Here is a 19,787-nt window from a genome sequence, read left to right as displayed (position 1 = left end):
CGATTCAACATATACGATCGATGCGCCCTATTACTAATAATACAATTAAAATATAATATAACTTTCGATGCATAATCAAACTATCGATAATGTCGGAGTTTTTGCTGTCTCATTTTTTTAATTTAATGTCGGAATAAAATCCGTCGTAATTTTGGTAACCTATGGTATCAGATGATCGGAGTACCAGATGTTCGTAACAATTACTACTTTGTCAAATGTCAAAGTATGTAAATGTCGGAGCATTATCAGTTCGTGGAAAAGCTGTTTTCCCTAAATATTAAATGCACCTGACGTCTTTATCAGATAGCGACAAAAGTATACTTTTAAGCATTTATTTCGCTAGATGCGAGGCTAACTCTTCTCTCTTTCTCTCTCTATCTTTCTATATATACTAAAATATATCCTATTTTCGAAAGCCCCTCTAAATATGAACCACTTGAAACATTTTTTTACATTTTTTACGCTTTAAAATTCGCTTTTTTCTCCGATCGCCGTGTTTCTGGTATCGTTCGATGGCACTTGCGGTCCTGCGTCTTTTTCCGACCTCCGCTCGAATTTTTCGCCGCTTCCGTTTTTTGCGATCCGCGATTTTCGAAATTCCGTGGAACTTAAAACAACGCGAAATAGGGGACGCGTCTCTTACTAGGGCGCTTGAGTTCCCGCCTTTTTGTCGTTATCACCGCTTTTTGTTCGTCGTCCGCCGTTTTTACATTGTTTTTGCGGGTAATGCGCGTATTTATTATTAGAAAAAACGAAACGCGTCGGTTTTCGTTTTGCCGTTTTATTGCGATCGCAACCGACCAAGTTAAATAATAACTGTCAATATTTTAACGATGACAGAGGTGTTTTTTCCATTGGATTTTGTCATTTTCAGACCACCTGTCGTGTGCCCGAGGACCGATTTATATCGTTGGTAACGTATGTTTATATTTTTGAAAACAAAACGTGCGTTTTGATTATGCGATATTTATGTAAATTTTTTGTTTACAGAAACGCGTTTGTGGTCCCGTCGTAATAGTTTTCTTGACGGTTGTCGTACAACTGTAACGACTGCATTAATTGTTTAAGGTGATTTGTAAATTTTGTAGTTCTACTGCTATATTGCCATTTTTAATAATTGAAACGTGTGTGATTGGTAATTTTACAGCTATCGTAATTTCTAAATTTTCGTTGATATTTCAATGATAATGGCGGTATTTTTTTTTTAATTCTCTTTTGTAATTTTTAGGCGGTGTTTGTTTTGTCCGGACGACTGATCGAACGGCAGCTCGACCCAATGTTGGCCAAGAGTACAGGCCCATTTCAATAATGGATTTATTAAATAGGTAATGCATATTTATTCATTGTAAGTAAAAACGTGTCCATTCGATAATTTTACAAAAGTTGTAATTAATATAATTTTTGTATTGTACATATATTATATTATGGTAATGACAGTATTGATTTAATTTGTTTTTGTAATTTTTAGACTCTATACCTGTTGTGCTAGGATAACTGATCTGGAGATTATTGGCAGTCATCGCTATTGGATTTATTATTACAAGGATATTCATTAAAAAAAAATTAATTGTCATTTACTTTTCTTAAAGTAAAGTTCATCTTTTTACATTTCAACTGATTTACTTTGCATAAGTCAATCATTAGGTTAATTTGTATTTCATTTATTGGTGCAATAAGTACTACTTTAGTCAATCTCTCTCTCTCTCTATATATATATATATAATTATTTTATTTTTGCATGTACTACATTTATATTTGTGATTCCCTTTATGATTATTTCTTATTGAAATGTGTTACTGACAATTTCACAGCAATTGTAATAATTATATAATTTTTATATTGTAGATATATTGTTATGGTAATGGCAGTATTAATTAATTTGATTTTGTAATTTTCAGTATGTGCAACTGTTTTCCCCGGGTAACTGTGATTGAAAAACTGCCAACCAACTAGAAGAGTGCTGCATCTAATTCATAATGGTTGTATTACACAGGTAATTGATTTTGACTTATTATATTTTAAATAAATTTAATTACTTTGCCTGTTTAAATTATTAGGTCGGTTGATATTTTATTTATTGTTGATTACAATGTAATATGTACTGCAGCGGTCAATACAATCCAAACGTTTTTAATTTTTTTTAGGCCTCTGGTAAAGCTACAAAATTTTCAATTCTGTCGTATGCACGATGTGTTGATAGTGCTGTGGGTTTTTTTTTAGCCAGTGTTTGCCATTCCTCCAAAATGTTCCTGTAAGTTTTTTGTTAGTTATTTTGGATTTTATTTTGATTTATATTGTTTACTTTTCAGCCTGTCAAACCTCAGTTCCTTAAGATCATGCCATTCAACAACGTCAGATGATACTCTTCACAATTACTATGTGTAGTCTGCTCTCGGAGTTCATCGAAAACTTTTATTTCTTATTTAATTTCCAACGTAATACTTTTACCTGTATTATTGTATAGATTTACGTTTTCGAACAAAAATGTTTTATGTGTGTGATCGCGACAATAAAGAAACATGATTTTTCCTCTTGGTCAATTTTTTTATTTTAAAAAGAAATTAATATCCTGTGTTTACAATATTTTTTACCATAGGTTAAAAAATAATAAAATCCTAGTGTTTTTAAAACATTGTTGTATCACAATTTAAATTTCATGCATGGCAATTGTTTATTTTTCTAATAATATTGATGATTAATAATTATATTAATGTATTCAAATTATATTTTGAGTACTGTATTTTATAAATAAAATTTATTTTATGTGTGTTATTGCCCAATAAAGACACATGATTTTTCCCCTATTTAAATTACTATTTTTTTTTTTTTTAATAATAATATTTTATGTGTGCAATATTTTTAAAATATTTAATTTAAAAAATATCTCATCAGATTTTAAATTTTATGCATGGAAATTATCGTACATAACGACTTTTTTACTTTGTCAATTATTATATATTGAATTTCTGATACGTATGTTTTATTCAAATGACAAATTCATTATTTTATTATTTTCAAATTTACAAGTTAAAATATTTATTTTTGCAATATTCGTTTTTGCCTACTCCATAAAATCAATGTATTTTAATTTCAATTACTCTAATTTAACATGAAATATTAATCGTATTTCACTAGAGTTTTCTATTTATATTTTCCCCCTTGAACCCGATTAGTAAGCCTTATCCGGCGCAGCTGGATAACTCCTCCGTAATCTATAGCCTATTTGGTCCTTTCTCCTAAATTGTCGACAATTCGATATATTTAACCCCTTAACGATACGTTTTCAACTAAAGCGCTTAGACATGCTACTCGAATTCACCTGTTATTGTTCTCCTTAGAACACGATTGATCCCCCTTTGGATCGTCTTGTCTATTTTGTACAAATGATCATTTCCCGTCGAGAAGCTCTGACCAAATACTCGTAATTCGATTCGTTTCTCGAACGAGTACCCCTCTTGCAAACGATATGTGACGAAATCGACTGCCCACCGAATACGCTACCGAGTCGACGTTTCATCCGATCGATGAGTTAACACTAATCACAAGTACTTAAATCAAGTTTCATTACATTCTAGCTATCAAAATATCAAAGATTTTTAATGAAGGACACTAAAAAAAAATAAAAATAATTTTCCTGAATGTATAAAAATTTGCATTAGAAAACCTTTTTATTCCAAGGCGACAAATTTTATGATCGATTTATGTAATATGCTGAAGATTTAACAAGTATACAATTAGCAAACATTTATTACAAAATACATCATTAACTATTCAAAATTTTGTTATTTCAACACACACGACATAGAATAATATATATATATATATAAATAACAATAATAATATAACGTGTTTAATAAAATGCTGGTATAAATTAAATGTACCTAACGTCTTTATCGGATAGCGACAATAGTACACTTCTAATCATTTATTTCGTTAGATGCGAGGCTAACTCTTGACGAGTTGCACTTGCAGCTAGTCATTTTTACTCCTAAAATTCATTAGTTGTTAACATCAACAATTTGTGTTGTTGTTAAATAAGTAACCTTTTACAATTTACGTCATATGGCCTGTTGGTCTAGGGGTATGATTCTCGCTTCGGGTGCGAGAGGTCCCGGGTTCAAATCCCGGACAGGCCCTATAATTTTTAATAAAATTTATTTCAACGTTACAAGTTTATTTAGTGAGTAACATTCATCAACACAAATTATTTTAAGGTTGTACGTAGTTCATACACATAACAGTTCCATATTACTCCACAAATTTATAAACTTCAATCCTACTTTCATGAGCAACATTACATCTTGATATTGATTAATACTTGACCAGTTTTTGAATGAGACTATTAAAGAGCGAGATATTATACATCAAATTCTCACTTTATTCATTTTGAAATCGACACATTGCAGTGATATTTATAAAAAATTAATTATTTATTAAATTTTTTTAATTGTATATTTTTACATAATTTAATTTTTGTAAAAATTATTAACTTACATTAATAAATCATCTTAGAGCGTATCGCGGTGGCCGTGACCTATTTAGATTATGTGTTTTTGGTATTAAGAGTTTAAAATTATTATTAAATTTATTTAAAACTTTTTTTCATAGGTTTGTTAAACCTATGTGATAATTTTGTTTATTTAATCAGGTCATTTCATATCAGTTTATGTAAAAATTATAATCAGTTAGTTGTTGTTCAGCGACGCTCCCTGTGTGAGGTCTTTGGAAGATGGTGTTTCGATGTAAGATATACGTATAGTTGTTAATTAATTTCGTACGTAGTAGTTGTGTTTAATTAATTTGAATCGTCGAATATGAGTGGTGTTTGACAGGTTTTCCAAGTATTTATTTATTAATTTAAAATCATTTTTCCCGTAATTATAGAAAAATACTACTGCAAAATTTAAAAATAAATAAAAATCACATTAAAAAATATATTATATTTAAGAATATTATTTATTTATAATATAATATTGATTATAAATCATATATACATATATATCGTCACTAAGAAATAAAGAAAATTATTTTTCAATCATATTTTAAATTAAAATGATGAGTTTCCGTTAAAAAAAATTAAAGTTTAGGGTTCATACTTCCGAAGGGATGAAAAAAAATTGTGTAACTTTATTCTAGAATCTTTTAATTAAATAGTTTTCACCTTTATGAAAATTTCAAGATGTTTTTCAATTTTCGAGGGTAATTTAAAAAAGTGATACAGACAAAAATAGGTAAAAAATTAATACAATTTCTTATAGAAGCTAAAAGTTCTTTGTGGGAGGGATTTTCCTGTAATACAAAATTAAATTTTAAGTTCAATTTAAAACGAAATAATGCTAAAATTGGTATATAAAATAATTGTCTCAAAACAATATATATTTGAGGTAAAAAATATATTATTCATAATTCATAAATGAAATAAAAAGAAGTACAAAAATAAAAAAAATCTTTACAAATTTGTCAACAAATATTCTTTAAGTATTTTGTTGTTTTTAGATATTTAATGTTTATAAATTAATTTTTTTTTACAAGATTTTAAATTTAGTCTTGTTCGTCTAAAAATTTCTACACCATTTTCATTTTCTTCATTTATTGTTGAGAGTATTTCATCTTTTTCTATTTTCCCTTCATTATCATCAACATCTTCATCACTGTCCATAATCATAAGTCTTCTTTTAACTTTTGATCGATATCTAGCACTTCGTTTTAAAACTGTTTGTTGCAATTCACTTTCAACATCATTGGGAGTCTCGGTTAATGTTTTTGATAAATTTTTTCTGGCAGTGTTACCTATGGATTAAAAACACATTTATTCATTATAAATTAAGATTACTACATCATCTTTTTATTTTTGAAGTGAAACTTCTTTACAGAGAGTACAAAAAAAAAAAAAGAAAATTATCTTGCATTACGGTCGCCCATCATAGACATGATCTATTGTTTTATTAAGTATATGGTCAACATCTTATTGTTTGATGAACGTATACGTTTGATAAATATTTATTTTTCACCATTGTTTGCAATTTATTGTAATAATATAAATAAATATTATGAATTTTGAATTCATACTACTTGATTTTTAATATTAAAGTATTTATTTATAATTAATACATTACTTATTTTAAAAACAATATTTTATTACTAATGCATATTAATTTATAATTTTGATAATTTAATTTACTTGATGTAAATTTTAAAAAATGCACAATTACAAAAATTAAATTAATTAATGTACTATAAACAATACTTTAAATTTCGAAAATAAAGTGCTAAATATATTTCATATTTGAATTTAATTTAATCTATTTATTTTTAAAATTATACTAATTAAAATAAACACCAATAATTATTAAGCTATATTAAAACTTTGTATTGAAAGCTAAATGGAAACTTATATTTGTTTTTACTATTAGATTTGATTGAATAAACGTTTTTATTTATACTTTATTCAATTCCCAGTAAGTTGTAAGTCATTTAAGTATAAGAGAGATAAAAAATAAACATTATTTTATACAAAGAACTTATTAAAATTTATTTATAGCAAATGTTATGAATTGATATGTGCTATTGTATTGTTTTTAATAATACAATGTACATACACGAAATATCAAATGAAATAGAACATTTTTATTTCAATCGAATTTAATCTTAAAATATAAAAAATATTGGGGTAGCCATTTGAAAATTGAAAGTTGATACAAGTATAGAGTATAAGAAATTGTAGAAAATTTATTTTTAATAAAAAAATAGTTTAACAAAGAACTATTATTGTTCAAAAAATAAAATAATAATTAGCTCTAATATTTTCAATATTTGTTATTGCTAAAGAAACAACTAAAATTATTAATCAAGATTTTTTTTTATTTTTAATTATAAACAATAATTAATATGAATATGTGGACTCACGTTTTCCTGGTGTTTTTTGAGATAATGGGACAATATTTTCATCCGCAACTATTTTTTCTATTTTATCTGATAAATCATTCAAAATTTCTTTAGTAGAAGGTTTTGCCATTCTAGAATTTTGACTGATAAGGACATTGAAATTATTATAAACTGCAGGATTTTTTATTTTATCAGCATAAAGAGATATATTTTCAGACAATTTTGTGAAACTTTTATCTGAATACTTTATTTGCATTAAACAATAAGATATGTAAGATGCTTGAATTTCATTTGTTGATTCTTTAAGTCTCAAACATAATTTGTCAACTAATGATTCAAGTTGTCGTTCTTTACTTATGAGTGGAAATAAAAATCTTAACAAATTAAAATTATAATAAATACAATAAATTAACAAATTGATTTAGCTAAGTAGGACATAAAAGAAATTTTTGACATACTTCATAATAGTTTGGAAATCATTTTCTGGTACTACATCTTCTGGATTTGATAACATTGAAATAATATCTGATATAACATTATACAATGAATTTCCTTTTTCAGCTATAACTCCAAAAAATTGTTTAGTAGTATCTAAAAGTTATAATATTTTAATATTTAAAGAATTAAAATTAGAAATAAATACAATTTTACATTTTATCTGTTCATCTTCATCAACAAGTAGTCTAGCAATACCAGTAATTTGTCCTCTGACTTTAATTATTTCTTGGCGTATAAGATCAATAATAGTGGTCAATGCCGTATACCTAACTATCACACATTTATCTTGAAGCCTAAAATAAATTGAACAAATTTTAACAAAAAATAATATAAATTACAAACAAATAATTGTAGTTTAGTTTTATTCTAACAAAATCAAATTAACATATGTTTTTGTAGTTAGAGATTCATAAAAATTTCTTTCCACATGCTCTTCAATAATTTTTATCAAATTAAGAAAATAATGTCATAATCAAGAATTATGAAAAAAAAAACAGTTTGTATTATGTAAGTAATTTAACAGATTATAGGCAGCGGCAGATTGAGTTACAAGGATTTCAGGAAAGTTCATAATAGACTAGTAATCAAATATCACTGGGATGAAATCTTAAACACTTGTATAGAAATTTGACTATTTATTTAATAATTTCAATACTTTCCATTGAGGTTAAAATATACCCATTTTAATTTAAATATATTTTGATACACTCAGAAATAATAACAATTTAATTTATCAAATATTATACATAAAATAAATAATAAAAACAAAAAATACAGCATACCTAGCATATAGTTTATCAGTAAAAGGTGTCAGTAAATTAGGATGCTTAAAAACCAACCAGCCAAATCCAATGATAAGATCAATACGCATTGTATAATCTTCAGAAGTTTCAATAAGATCCATAAACATCTAAAATTATCATTTTTTTAAAATTAAAGACAAAACTTAAAAAAGTACAAACAAACATACATTTAAATTTTTTTGACAAAACGAGCTTGAAACTAACATAAATTTTATTAAAGTGATTATTGAATTGTTTCTTAGATTTTGATGTTCAGAGTGACATGATATTAACACATGTTTCCTACAACATAACATATTTCTGAATCAATTAAAATTTCAAATAATTAATTTAATAATTAAAATATCATACGAAAAAGAAGACAATATTCCATTTCCAGTAATAAGTTGTTTGTCACAGGTTTGTCTAATTTGTTCATTAATAGCTTCAATTTCAGCAGATTCAGAATCATGCACACTCTATAATAATAGTTTAATTTTCAAGATAATAATGTATAATTATTGTACAAAATAACAAAATGGCAGTAGTATAATGAAAATCTAAATAAAGTTATGACTGGTTAGGTATATAGTCTTCAACATATATGTAAGAAAGTTTATATATATGTAAAAATATTCTCACTTTCTTTAATAATTAAAGAATATTTAATTTATTTAAAAAAATTATAATTATTATAATTCAATTTGTAAATATTAAAACACACGTATATATGTAATGTTAATTGTTGTCGTTAATAATGTATATAAAACAGATGATTTGCCTGCTCATGTTATATAAATAAATTAATAATTTCAAGATAAATAGAAGTTATTAATTGGTATAAGTCTAGTAGCTAAAATACAATTTTTTTGGAAGAGGCATACCTTTAAAAATATTTTAATATTACTAAATATACAACTTTTCCAAATTTTTTTTAGAGAGAAATTAATTTTTATACTAGAAGTAGAATAATTTTTTACTTAAATTATCATTGCAGTTTAATCGATTTAAAATAAGAATTTTTTGAAAAAGTTGTTGAATTAAAATTATATAATAATTAGTGATGGGAAATATCGAATAGTAACTATCGAACTATTCGATAGTCATTCAGAAACTATTCAAATAGTAAAAATATTCAATAGTTACACATACATTCAAATATTTATAAAAACTATTCGATAGTCTATTCGAATATTTATAAAATACTATTCGGTACCTCCATTAGAATTGTTTTTAAAATATTTGAAAATGCCCATCACTAATTTTTTTTATTATTAATTGTATCCTATTTATAATCTTAGTACCCTGAATAAACAGTTTTTAATGATTAGAATTAAGAATGATTTATATTCAAAAAATGAATTTTAGCAAATTACTTTTTTTTATTTTATTTTTTTGAGCAAGTAAAAATAATTTTAGAAAATTTTTGTGAATATAATTTTAAAAGAAAATATTAAAATCTATAATTTATATTCTATACATTGTTACGCTAAGTGTTCAATGATTAACCGACTAATAAAAATAGTTCATATAATTTTTAAAGAGGAGCAGTATTTATTGTTGTCGCCACTTTTACAAACATAAAAATTTAAAACGTGCTGTCCTCTTTATCAGTGTTATGCCTTTATATGACAAAAGAGCAGGTAATGCTACACTAAGAACAGTATACAAGGTATTAAGTGTAAAATAAGACTTTAGTATTTACGAATACTTCTGTTGCGCATAGAATAAACCTTTTTGATAAAACTGAAAATATATTAGTTATTGAAAAAAAAAACTGCTTTTTAATTTTCAACCCATATTTATCAGTTTTTACAAACGATTCACAAACTAAAAATAAATAAAATGGTACTTTTTACTGTTATTAATTGTATAATAATTTATTTTAAGTATTCGTTAATTATCTTCTTATTATAATTAAGTGTATTCAATAAAAATTTTAGTTACAACTATTCGAATATTTTTTAAAACCATTCGCTAGCCCATTCGAATATTTTTAAAAACTATTCGATAGTCTTTTCGAATAGTTTATGCTAAAAACACACTATTCGGTTGTATAAAAACAATTCGAATAGTATTCGATAGTTTAAAATATTAGAAACGCCCATCACTAATAATAATCACAAGGGTTGAACACTTGTAATATATATACATTTTGTTTAACTAATTCTGAAAACATCCATATCAGTCACAATTTTTTTAATTTAAAGATTAATGAATTACTAGTTATGATTTAAATGTTATTGTTAGTAATAATACAATTTAGATAAATAAATATTGAAAATGTAGACTAAAAATAATTTTAAAATATTACTTCATCTTCTTTGGTTTCAACAGAATTCGCTCGTTTAGACTGGTATTTAGCTCTAATGCAGCTAATTAACTCTTTTGAGACATAGTTTTCTAGGTGATTATGTTGTCTAAAAATGTCGAAATTGATTAAGAGTGAGTAAGCTACAGTGTAAATTAATTATTACTTAAAAAAATATTTTGTAAATATAAATATAATAACTGTTTATATATTTATAAAATTATGGCAGTTTTAAGTAAAAAAACCCGGCACAGTTGTGACGTAGCATACATGGGTCAAGTATAATGATATCTGAAATTGATTACAATAACTATTATAAAAAATACTTTGATGCAAATCTTTAGATAGTGTTTAATTTTAAAAAATTGAAGGATTATTCTAAAAGCTACATGATTTGTTATTTCCTTATTTATATCCTGATTAAGATAAAGTGTGTCAAATGAATAAGGGATATAAATATTATTTCTCATAAAAAAATTGTATTGATCCATACACTTTTCAATAAGTTATAGCATTATTGAGTTAAAAATGTAAAATACAAAATCGAGAATTTTTGCACAAAAATAGCATTTGGTAACTATTTTCATTGTGAAGACAAAATACAGTCCGAAATTTTTTTTTCCATGATAAAGTATATTACATTAGCTTTAATTAAAGATATATATAACAATGTCAGATTTTCCAGAACACTTTCAAAATTTAAATTGAAAAATTTAATATTTTGAATCCCCCCGTGGGCAGGTAAATGGTTAGATTTACAAAAAAATATACCAAATAATAGATAAAGACATCACGCATCTTTAAAGAAAAAATTATATTGATTTGATCATTTTTAAAAAAGTTATGGCAGTTTAAATAAGAAAAATTGAAAAAAATGTCGAATATTTGCAATTTTTAAATTTGTAATTTTTTTGGAGATTTCCCTCATTTTCGGGGAACAAAGCATATTTTTTCAATTTTTGAGGGTAATGTCTTCGACTAGATATGATTTGTGATCTTTTGACGTATCGTTGAAAGAAACCTGTTTGGTGAGAGCTGAGAAAAAGTGGTGACAAAAAAAAAAAAAAAACACATCATAGTAAAATCAATACCTTCTCAGCTTTGCATTAAAGCTAAAAATTGAAAAATTAGCAATTTTTAAATTTGTAATTTTTTTGGAGGACTTTCACTATTTACGGGGAACGAGGGCAAAATTTTCAATTTTTGAGAGTAATGTCTTCAAATAGATACAATTTGTGATCTTTTGACATATCGTTGAGAAAAATTGGTCTAGTGAGAGCTGAAAAAAAGCGGTAACAAACACAAAAAAAAAAATACATCATTGTAACATCGAAGCTAAAATTATGTTTCTATTCTACAACTTTTCATAGATCTAATTAAAATAATATAAATATTTAATTTAATTTGTCTTACTGTAAAGCAATATGACCAATAAAAAACATGAATTTAGCAAACAAATCTACTTCTATTTCAATATTTAATTCTTTTTGACTTGAATAATCTAAAATAAAGTTTATTTAAAAAAAAAAAATTAATATTAATATTCAGAGGTATAGTAAATTATATTACTTGATGTTTCTTTATTATTTTTCATTATTTCAAATAACTTTTCAATTAGTGTCAAGCAAGTGATATCTGGTTTTAAAGTTAACTAAAAAAAAAAATTTTTAATAAATAGTACCTAAAAATTAAATGTTACAAACTTTAAAAATTGTGTTTATAGCATTTGATGCAACATCATTAAATAATTGAATATCACAATCTGTAAAACACTTTTGAAGAACATTCATAATTTTTATGACCAAAACATGATTATCAGGAAGTCTATAATATGAACCATATTATAGTAAGTAAAATTCTTAATTATTATTTGCAATATTAATTTAATACCTTTTGAAGTTTTCTTTAGTAATATTTTCTAAAATTTGACAAGTATAATTAAATAGCTGATATTCATTGCATAATCCATATTGAATACAAATATCAATATTTCCCTTGGCAATGCATGGTTTAGCGCTAAATAAAAAAATTTGTTAGTAAATTTAATTTAATTAATTTGTATAATATGTAAATTTGATTTTTTTTTGTACCTAGCTAACATAGAAATAAGCAAAGCAGTTACAATTTGATCTTCTTTTGTTATAGGAATTGATTCAGTATACCAAGCCCAAAGAAGCATAATACAATCATCATCCAATGTTTTATTCATTACCCATTCATTTAATAGAACCTTAAAGGCTTTTCTGTTAGTTACATTTAAAGACTTTGCTAAATTAAGTAATCTCTTCATAATCTAAAATTATTTAATTGTAATAGACAAAAATTACTAAAATATTTAATATAAATGTACAATCATAGGTCGAGCATTAGAATCCACATTTTCTTCTTCAATACTAAGATAAATAGTGTTATAAGAATTTATCATGGCATCTTTTATATTAGATTCGTTTGAATAAATTAATTTAAGCATTGCATCAATGCCTAATTGTGCTTCAGGTACACCAAATTGATGAGCTGTAGTGAAAAAATCTATTGCCTCTAATGATTCTGAAGTTGTATTACCAAACATCAACTGAATAATTGTTTTTGATGCTTCTTTTAAAGTACTTAAATAAGAAGCACAATCCTAAAATTTAATATTCAAAATTTATAATAAACTTGTGTATATAAAACACATAAATGTAAATTTAAAAATCATAAGTTTAATTCTTAGGGAGGACTAAATTTTCATCATCCTAAAAAACATTTTTAAATAAAAATAAATGCAAATGAATGTTGAAGTATTTGTAACTGCTAAGGCTTTTTTTGGTTACACCAGTAAAAATTATTATGTGTATTATAGAAGGAAAAATTATAGATTAAAATCTAACAGTAATTAAAGTTCAAATCATATGACACTTTAATCTAAATTTACTTAAATATGTTTGATTATTCAAACCTCTATGAATTGATTGTAATATTAGTGCGAATTGTAATTAGTTAATTATAAGCCACTGATAGTCAGGTTAAATTTTTATCCAATATATACAGAATGATTTTATTATCATTACCCACTAAATTACTTACAGAATAAATATAATTTAAACATTTTTTTTTTGGTTATCCTTAGTTACATGTTTTTCTTAAATATTAATTATGTAATGCTTTTTAAGTTCATCCTATATGCTTGGTAAGGGTATAAACCTTATTATTTTAAATGGGAACATATATTTTGAATTTTATAAAATGTTTGAGTTTTTAATATAATAGTAAATGACATTTGAATTTTTAATACAACTTTATTTGTTTATTAGATATAAACATTTAAAGATTCAAATTTTTAAGTTAATATATATATAATACACATGGGGTTAAAAATACAGGTAGCTAATTGGTTTTTTATGACATCAACATTCACAGATATACAGCATTACTATTATCAATTGTATTAGGGCACATTGTTGTGAGTTCATAAATACACTAACTGATAATATAAAAAGTATATCTATTGATAGTCATAATTGATAATAAATAATCCAGGACTGTCACAAAGATGTCATAAAAAACCAATTAGCTACCTATATTTGTAATCCCTTGTGTATTATACATGTATATTAACTCAAAAATTTGAAACTTTAAATGTTTATATCTAATAAAATGATGAATTTATGTTAAACACTTAAGTACCATTTACTATTAAAATAAAACCTCAAATATTTTATTGAATTCAAAATATGTTCCCATTTAAAGAACAAAGTTGATACCTTACAAGGCATTAGGGATGAACTTAAAAAGTTTACATAGTTAATAATTCAAGAAAAACGTGTAACTAAGGATAACCAAAAAAAAAAATGTTTAAATTATATTTATTCTGTAAGTAATTTAGTGGATGATGATAAAAAAATCACTCTGTATATTCTGAAACATTTTCAAAAGTTATCTTTGTACACAAAAGTTGTTAAATAAACATTTTTTTGACTAAGGGAAAATTCAGATATTTTAAAACAATGACAAAATAAATAAGTATATGTAAGGTATTACTAAAATTTGTTTTGATCAATTCACTTTTAAAAATTTTGGGATTTCAATGATAGCAATAATCTACTATTCATTTTAGGATGTCATTCATTTCCAGAGAATGAGGAAAAATTTGAGGGTAATGTCTACAAATGGACATTCAAATAGACTAATTTATATTCTTTTGAGGTATCATTATGCAAAATATATTTTGTGAAAAGTAAGAAAATGTTGTAACAAACATACACCCAAAAAATAATATAATAAATACACACATTATATTAAAAGTATAGCTGTAGATTATATGATAATATATTAATACTGAAAAATAAAAATAAAAATGTTCAATGTTTTAGTCAAAAAATGTTTGAAAATTGTGGACAAAATAACAATATATCACCTGAAGGTAAGTTATTTTAGTTTCAGAAGAGTATATTTTATTGCTCAATTCTTCTAGAGTCATTTGTTCTAGATCATCAATATTGCATTCAATATTAGGTAATTTAAGTTGATACCACCATATATTTTTAAAGCATACAAAAAATTGATCCACTATGGAATTATTTTCATTTTCTAATCTATTAAAATGAAAAAAAAAATATGTACTGTGGTTATATACAGGAAAAAATATTTTTTGGCTATGGTTAATATAATGACAAACCATACATATAATTAGACCAACTATAATATCTAGTTGAAATAACTATTTTTTATATTTGGTACAATTATTAATTCTCATAACTATAGAATTGAATTTTAGCTTTATTAACAATAATATTTAGTCAGTTAGCCCGACCAAATATTTTTTCTGTGTACATAACTTAAAACTACATAAACTTATACTTAAGAAATTCATAATATTTATTTGATAAATTATATTTATTACTAATATTTATAAATTATAATTTAATTAGTTATTATTGTTATACAGGCTGATTTTTTTTATCATAACCCACTAAATTACTTACAGAATAAATATAATTTAAACATTTTTTTTTTTNAAATTCAATTCTATAGTTATGAGAATTAATAATTGTACCAAATATAAAAAATAGTTATTTCAACTAGATATTATAGTTGGTCTAATTATGTGATTGGTTTGTCATTATATTAACCATAGCTAAAAAATATTTTTTCCTTATGATAAAAAAAATCACTCAGTATATTAAATTTTAATTTTGAAAAATAAAATTAATTTACTAACTACAACTCCATTTTATAGCAATATTTTACATACTCGAATAGCTTTTCATTCTTGAAAGTTTGCCTTCCCCGTAAAAAAAATTTTAAAGCAACCTTAAATCTTCGAAGAGTAATATAACTTTTTATTCTCATTAAAACTTCTGTTAGTGGCATATTTTCAAGTATCTCTAGTTCTTTAAATGATCTTAAATCACGTCCTAAATACAAAAAAGAGTTATTCACTATCATAAATTATAGATTTTTGATTTCTATTAAAAAAAAAAAACCATCAAGAATTTCTTCCAAAAATGATTTTAGTTGAGGTTCGAGAGATGACCACATTTCATTTTTAGGAAGACCTCCATCTATTTTATCCTCAAGAATCTCTTTCATTTTATCCAACATAAAATTTTCAATTTCCAACTTTTCTTTTAAACTTTTTTCAGTAAACTAAAATTATTTTATTTTTATTAATGATAGTCAATTAATTAATATTAACTCAAATTACATCAGAACTATAAGGGTTTAACTTAATTAATGTTTTAATTAAAATAATTGCACTTTTAGTCACATAAGAGCTTTTATCGCTAAGTTTTTCTTCAGCACAAACCAATATTACTTTGTACATGTTTTTAGGTAAACAATCAGCATTTATTATAGCAGTGAATAGTTGCAAACACTAAAATTTAAATTCTAATTAAAAACATTAACTTTTGACTATAATATAATATAAAAAATATTCTTCATTTAACTTACCTTAGATCTGACAAATGCATTAACATCAAGTAAATGGTCTTGTATAATAGATAAATAATCGTCTCTTATTTTACGTTCTAATTCATCTAATTCATCATTATTTAAAATATGAATGATAAGTTCTTTTAAAACACTCAAAACACATATTCGCATGGAATAAGGCTGTAAAAATAATGATTATTTAAACATAATTCATAAACAATGATATTATAAAATAGAATTAAAGATATTTTAAACAGTACAACCAATTGATTAATAAATTAATAGATAAAAATCTTGAGAATTGTGTCATTGATTTTTTTAATTTACAGTAACTTATAGTTTTTAATGCAACAAACATAAGTTTCTATTTTTTTTTTTTTTTTTTTATGCAAAAACTTATTTAAAAATAATCTACAAAGTGTATTTAAAATTATTTGTTTTCCATACATTAATTCACAACTATTGATTACTTGATGTTATAAAATACAACAGTGAGACTATGAAATTAGAGCATTAAATCATAAAAAGTTAATAAAAGTGTTGCTACTTCAATATTAACTTACATCTGATTCCAAACATGGCAACATGTGTTCAATGTTTGATAATAATAATTCTGGATTGTATTTTGCAATTTCAACCAGAAAAGCACAACAAGATTTGCCTCCTGTTACTTCTTGTGAATTAGTTTCTTTAATACCTTCCATCACACCACTTTCAGCGATTTCTTTAACAATAAGTTCAATTATGGACGAACAGTTGTTACCAGATTCAACTACTTGCAGAACTGTTTTTGCCATTGGTAATGCTAAATGTTCATACATTTTTAATAACTAGAAAACAAGTTCAAATATTAAATCAAAGCCCTAAAAACAAAATTATTTTTTAAAACTTACTTGGACAATTTTAACTTTAAAAAATTCAGAATGATCATAGTCTGTAATTAATAAAATTAAAATTTGCATAATACTGTCTCTTAATGATTTTGTGCGAACAAAAGCTATACTTGGATTTTCTAATTGAGTATAGCAGCATGAAGCTAAATATCTAAGATCACAAATATATAAAACATTTTTTTATATATACCATACATTTTTATATTTATTCATTAATTTTATATCAACGAGGATGGGAAAACCAATACACCTCAGAAAACAGAATCAAACTTTAATATCAGCAAACCAAAATATAGTATATTTTTGGCCAAGCTATTTATGCTATTTAAAGAATTAAATGTAAATTTTATGATTATAAACATACGACACAAATGAGTGATCAACATATGGAGGATCATAAAGCTGTGTAATATTATTAGAAATGATAGAGTAAATGGCTGAAAATCCTTTACTTAGTTCCTCTTCCCAATTCCAGTTGTAATCAGAGGTATGTTTTTGAATCATGTCTTGTTTTTTATTACGACCCTTAAATACACATTTTTTTGTATGTAAGAATTACACATTAAATATAAAGATATATAAGTCTACTAAATGTTATACATTTTTTCATTACCTTTGTTTCTAAAAGTAATAATTTATAATCAGTTTCAATTTTAGCATTAAAACTATTCACAAATTCAACAAATAAATAAACAGTCATTTTAATTACATTTGTATACTGTTGTTTTGTATCTGAAGGAATATCATCAATATTTTCATAATTAAAAAAAAAAGATCCAACAATATTGAAACCTAAAACAACAGTTAATAATATTTTAAGTATTTTCATGTATAAACAAAAAAAATGTATAATATAAATATCCACCCTTAAAAATATTTCTATAGAATCTATAGAACCTAATCCATCCAAGGTCTCCTCAAATATAATACACATCAGCATATATACAAAAGATGAAGGGACAACTTAACTCTTCTAATGTTTTAAGATTACTATTAAGATAATTCCTCTTAATACATTGGTTTCATCACAAAAATTAAATAATATTATTATAAAATACAACTTTAAAGGTGAGAAANGTTTAAGATAATTCCTCTTAATACATTGGTTTCATCACAAAAATTAAATAATATTATTATAAAATACAACTTTAAAGGTGAGAAAAATTAGAAAAAAACCTTTAAGAAATTATTTGAAATTATGTCTTTTTAAATAGTTAGTTCTAATATCTAACATTAATCCACGATTTAGGTGAATGTCATTTGTCATATGCAAAGTATACATTTATGGAGCAATGGATATTATAAGTTTTATTAATTACTTTGTCAAAATATAGCTAAGTGAAAAAAATGTCTCAATATTATTTAATTTTATAACACTGTAAAATACAACGTTATAGCTAGATGAAGCTTTATTAACCATTGTTAAAGTCTTATAAATAATATTGAAAGGAAGGAGTTAAAAATAATATTTCACTACTGTTTAAACAGAAGTATTGTAACAATTATAATTAGTAAAAGTAAAAATAGACAACAAATATTATATAAGATGGTGATTGCAATGCAACGGCAATGACAATACAACTGACAATCATGCAATCAACTGAATCAAAGAAAACAATTCTTATAGCAACCTACCATTTTGTAATACATCAGCATAAATTATTAATGTTTTAGTTAACAGTAAAATAAATTGTAACACTAAATTTCAACAAATAAAATAGCATATTTCTAATTTTAGTTCTATAGCATTTAATATAATTATTGATTTTTTAAAAAAATGTTGAATTTTAAACAATCTAAAACAAAAAAAGCTACTTACTCTTAACAAGTATTTCATCATAAATAAAATGTAAATCTTTATATTCAAGCTGATCAACAAATTCAATTAAAGAAAAAAGTTTATCGAAATTTTTTAATATGGATACTGCTCCATCTAAGTTAAGTTCTTCTCTGCATACTAAAAATTAAGAAATAAAACTATTAAAATTTTAATAGTTCATTTAAAAATTAAAATAAAATTCCTTACATTTCAAAGCCGATTTAAATTGTTTCTTTTCCAATATATTTTCAACTCTGTACTCAGTACTTGACGGAGTGCGTAATTTATTTCTGTCAGTATAAATAAAAAAATCTTTTATGATCATTTTTCAACAACTTAATAATTTTAAAATATTAGATTAATATTTATAATTTTTTTCTAAAAAATTTATTTTGAAAATTTACTCGATTCTGACTCGTATACAAGCCAATTCATTAGAACAATGCTTTTTCGATTCAGTCGTATGTTAAAAATTAACAAACAAAAAAAAAAAAATACAAACTTCATATATTTAACCGCCAATGTTAAGACTACAATCAAATGATAGTAAGATTGATAATGATAAAACTTAGAATATTGTATACAAATATATATTACTTTTGCTGTTTTATATTTGACTTGTATTTTTTTTCAACAGATATATAATAAAACATTTTATTTTTTATTATTCTATATTTTTTATA

The 19,787-nt window shown here is 24.1% G+C and overlaps 1 protein-coding gene, 3 long non-coding RNA genes and 1 other non-coding gene across 14 annotated transcripts in view; 3 read left to right on the top strand and 2 right to left on the bottom strand.

The window, feature by feature from the left end:
- The window catches only part of LOC126908314 (uncharacterized), a 24,562-nt gene extending 19,949 nt beyond the window's left edge, over positions 1-4,613 (bottom strand). For both annotated transcript variants that reach the window (XR_007704738.1, XR_007704739.1), the window contains exon 1: positions 4,495-4,613. This is a non-coding gene — a long non-coding RNA (uncharacterized LOC126908314). The remainder of the gene's footprint in view (positions 1-4,494) is intronic.
- LOC126908313 (uncharacterized) lies at positions 323-2,529 on the top strand. 7 transcript variants are annotated; one of them, XR_007704737.1, is made up of 7 exons: positions 323-918; positions 991-1,135; positions 1,229-1,325; positions 1,469-1,588; positions 1,899-1,993; positions 2,058-2,251; positions 2,310-2,529. It is a non-coding gene; the product is annotated as an uncharacterized LOC126908313 (long non-coding RNA). The 7 variants fall into 7 exon arrangements; XR_007704736.1 differs by having other exon boundaries at positions 326-918; positions 1,469-1,644; positions 2,145-2,251; XR_007704734.1 differs by having other exon boundaries at positions 328-918; positions 991-1,152; positions 2,145-2,251.
- Trnap-cgg (transfer RNA proline (anticodon CGG)) lies at positions 4,065-4,136 on the top strand. The gene has a single exon. It is a non-coding gene; the product is annotated as a tRNA-Pro (tRNA).
- LOC126908317 (uncharacterized) lies at positions 4,076-14,820 on the top strand. Of its 2 annotated transcripts, none has more exons than XR_007704741.1 (3): positions 4,076-4,742; positions 12,200-12,322; positions 14,573-14,820. It is a non-coding gene; the product is annotated as an uncharacterized LOC126908317 (long non-coding RNA). The 2 variants fall into 2 exon arrangements; XR_007704742.1 differs by having other exon boundaries at positions 4,735-4,841.
- LOC126908311 (condensin complex subunit 1) lies at positions 4,998-19,787 on the bottom strand. 2 transcript variants are annotated; one of them, XM_050690239.1, is made up of 26 exons: positions 19,702-19,787; positions 19,312-19,394; positions 19,105-19,242; positions 17,899-18,077; positions 17,650-17,810; positions 17,286-17,436; positions 16,956-17,222; positions 16,411-16,572; positions 16,163-16,333; positions 15,942-16,104; positions 15,710-15,872; positions 14,873-15,050; positions 12,827-13,102; positions 12,567-12,769; positions 12,367-12,492; positions 12,180-12,300; positions 12,046-12,127; positions 11,890-11,977; positions 10,480-10,585; positions 8,538-8,644; positions 8,354-8,468; positions 8,166-8,293; positions 7,537-7,676; positions 7,344-7,476; positions 6,907-7,259; positions 4,998-5,790 (listed from the first exon to the last, which is right to left on the bottom strand). In XM_050690239.1, the coding sequence occupies exons 1-26, from the start codon at positions 19,755-19,757 to the stop codon at positions 5,501-5,503; spliced, it is 4,140 nt and encodes a 1,379-aa protein (XP_050546196.1). In that variant the 5' UTR covers positions 19,758-19,787; the 3' UTR covers positions 4,998-5,500. The 2 variants fall into 2 exon arrangements, with proteins under 2 accessions (XP_050546196.1, XP_050546197.1); XM_050690240.1 differs by lacking the exon at positions 19,702-19,787 and adding an exon at positions 19,607-19,659.

Source organism: Daktulosphaira vitifoliae, unplaced genomic scaffold (genome assembly GCF_025091365.1).
Source record: "Daktulosphaira vitifoliae isolate Bord-2020 unplaced genomic scaffold, ASM2509136v1 Scaffold_5, whole genome shotgun sequence".
Lineage (NCBI taxonomy): Eukaryota > Metazoa > Arthropoda > Insecta > Hemiptera > Phylloxeridae > Daktulosphaira > Daktulosphaira vitifoliae.
The sequence above is the reverse complement of the archived record's forward strand: the minus strand, read 5'-3'. Positions and strand labels throughout refer to the sequence as shown.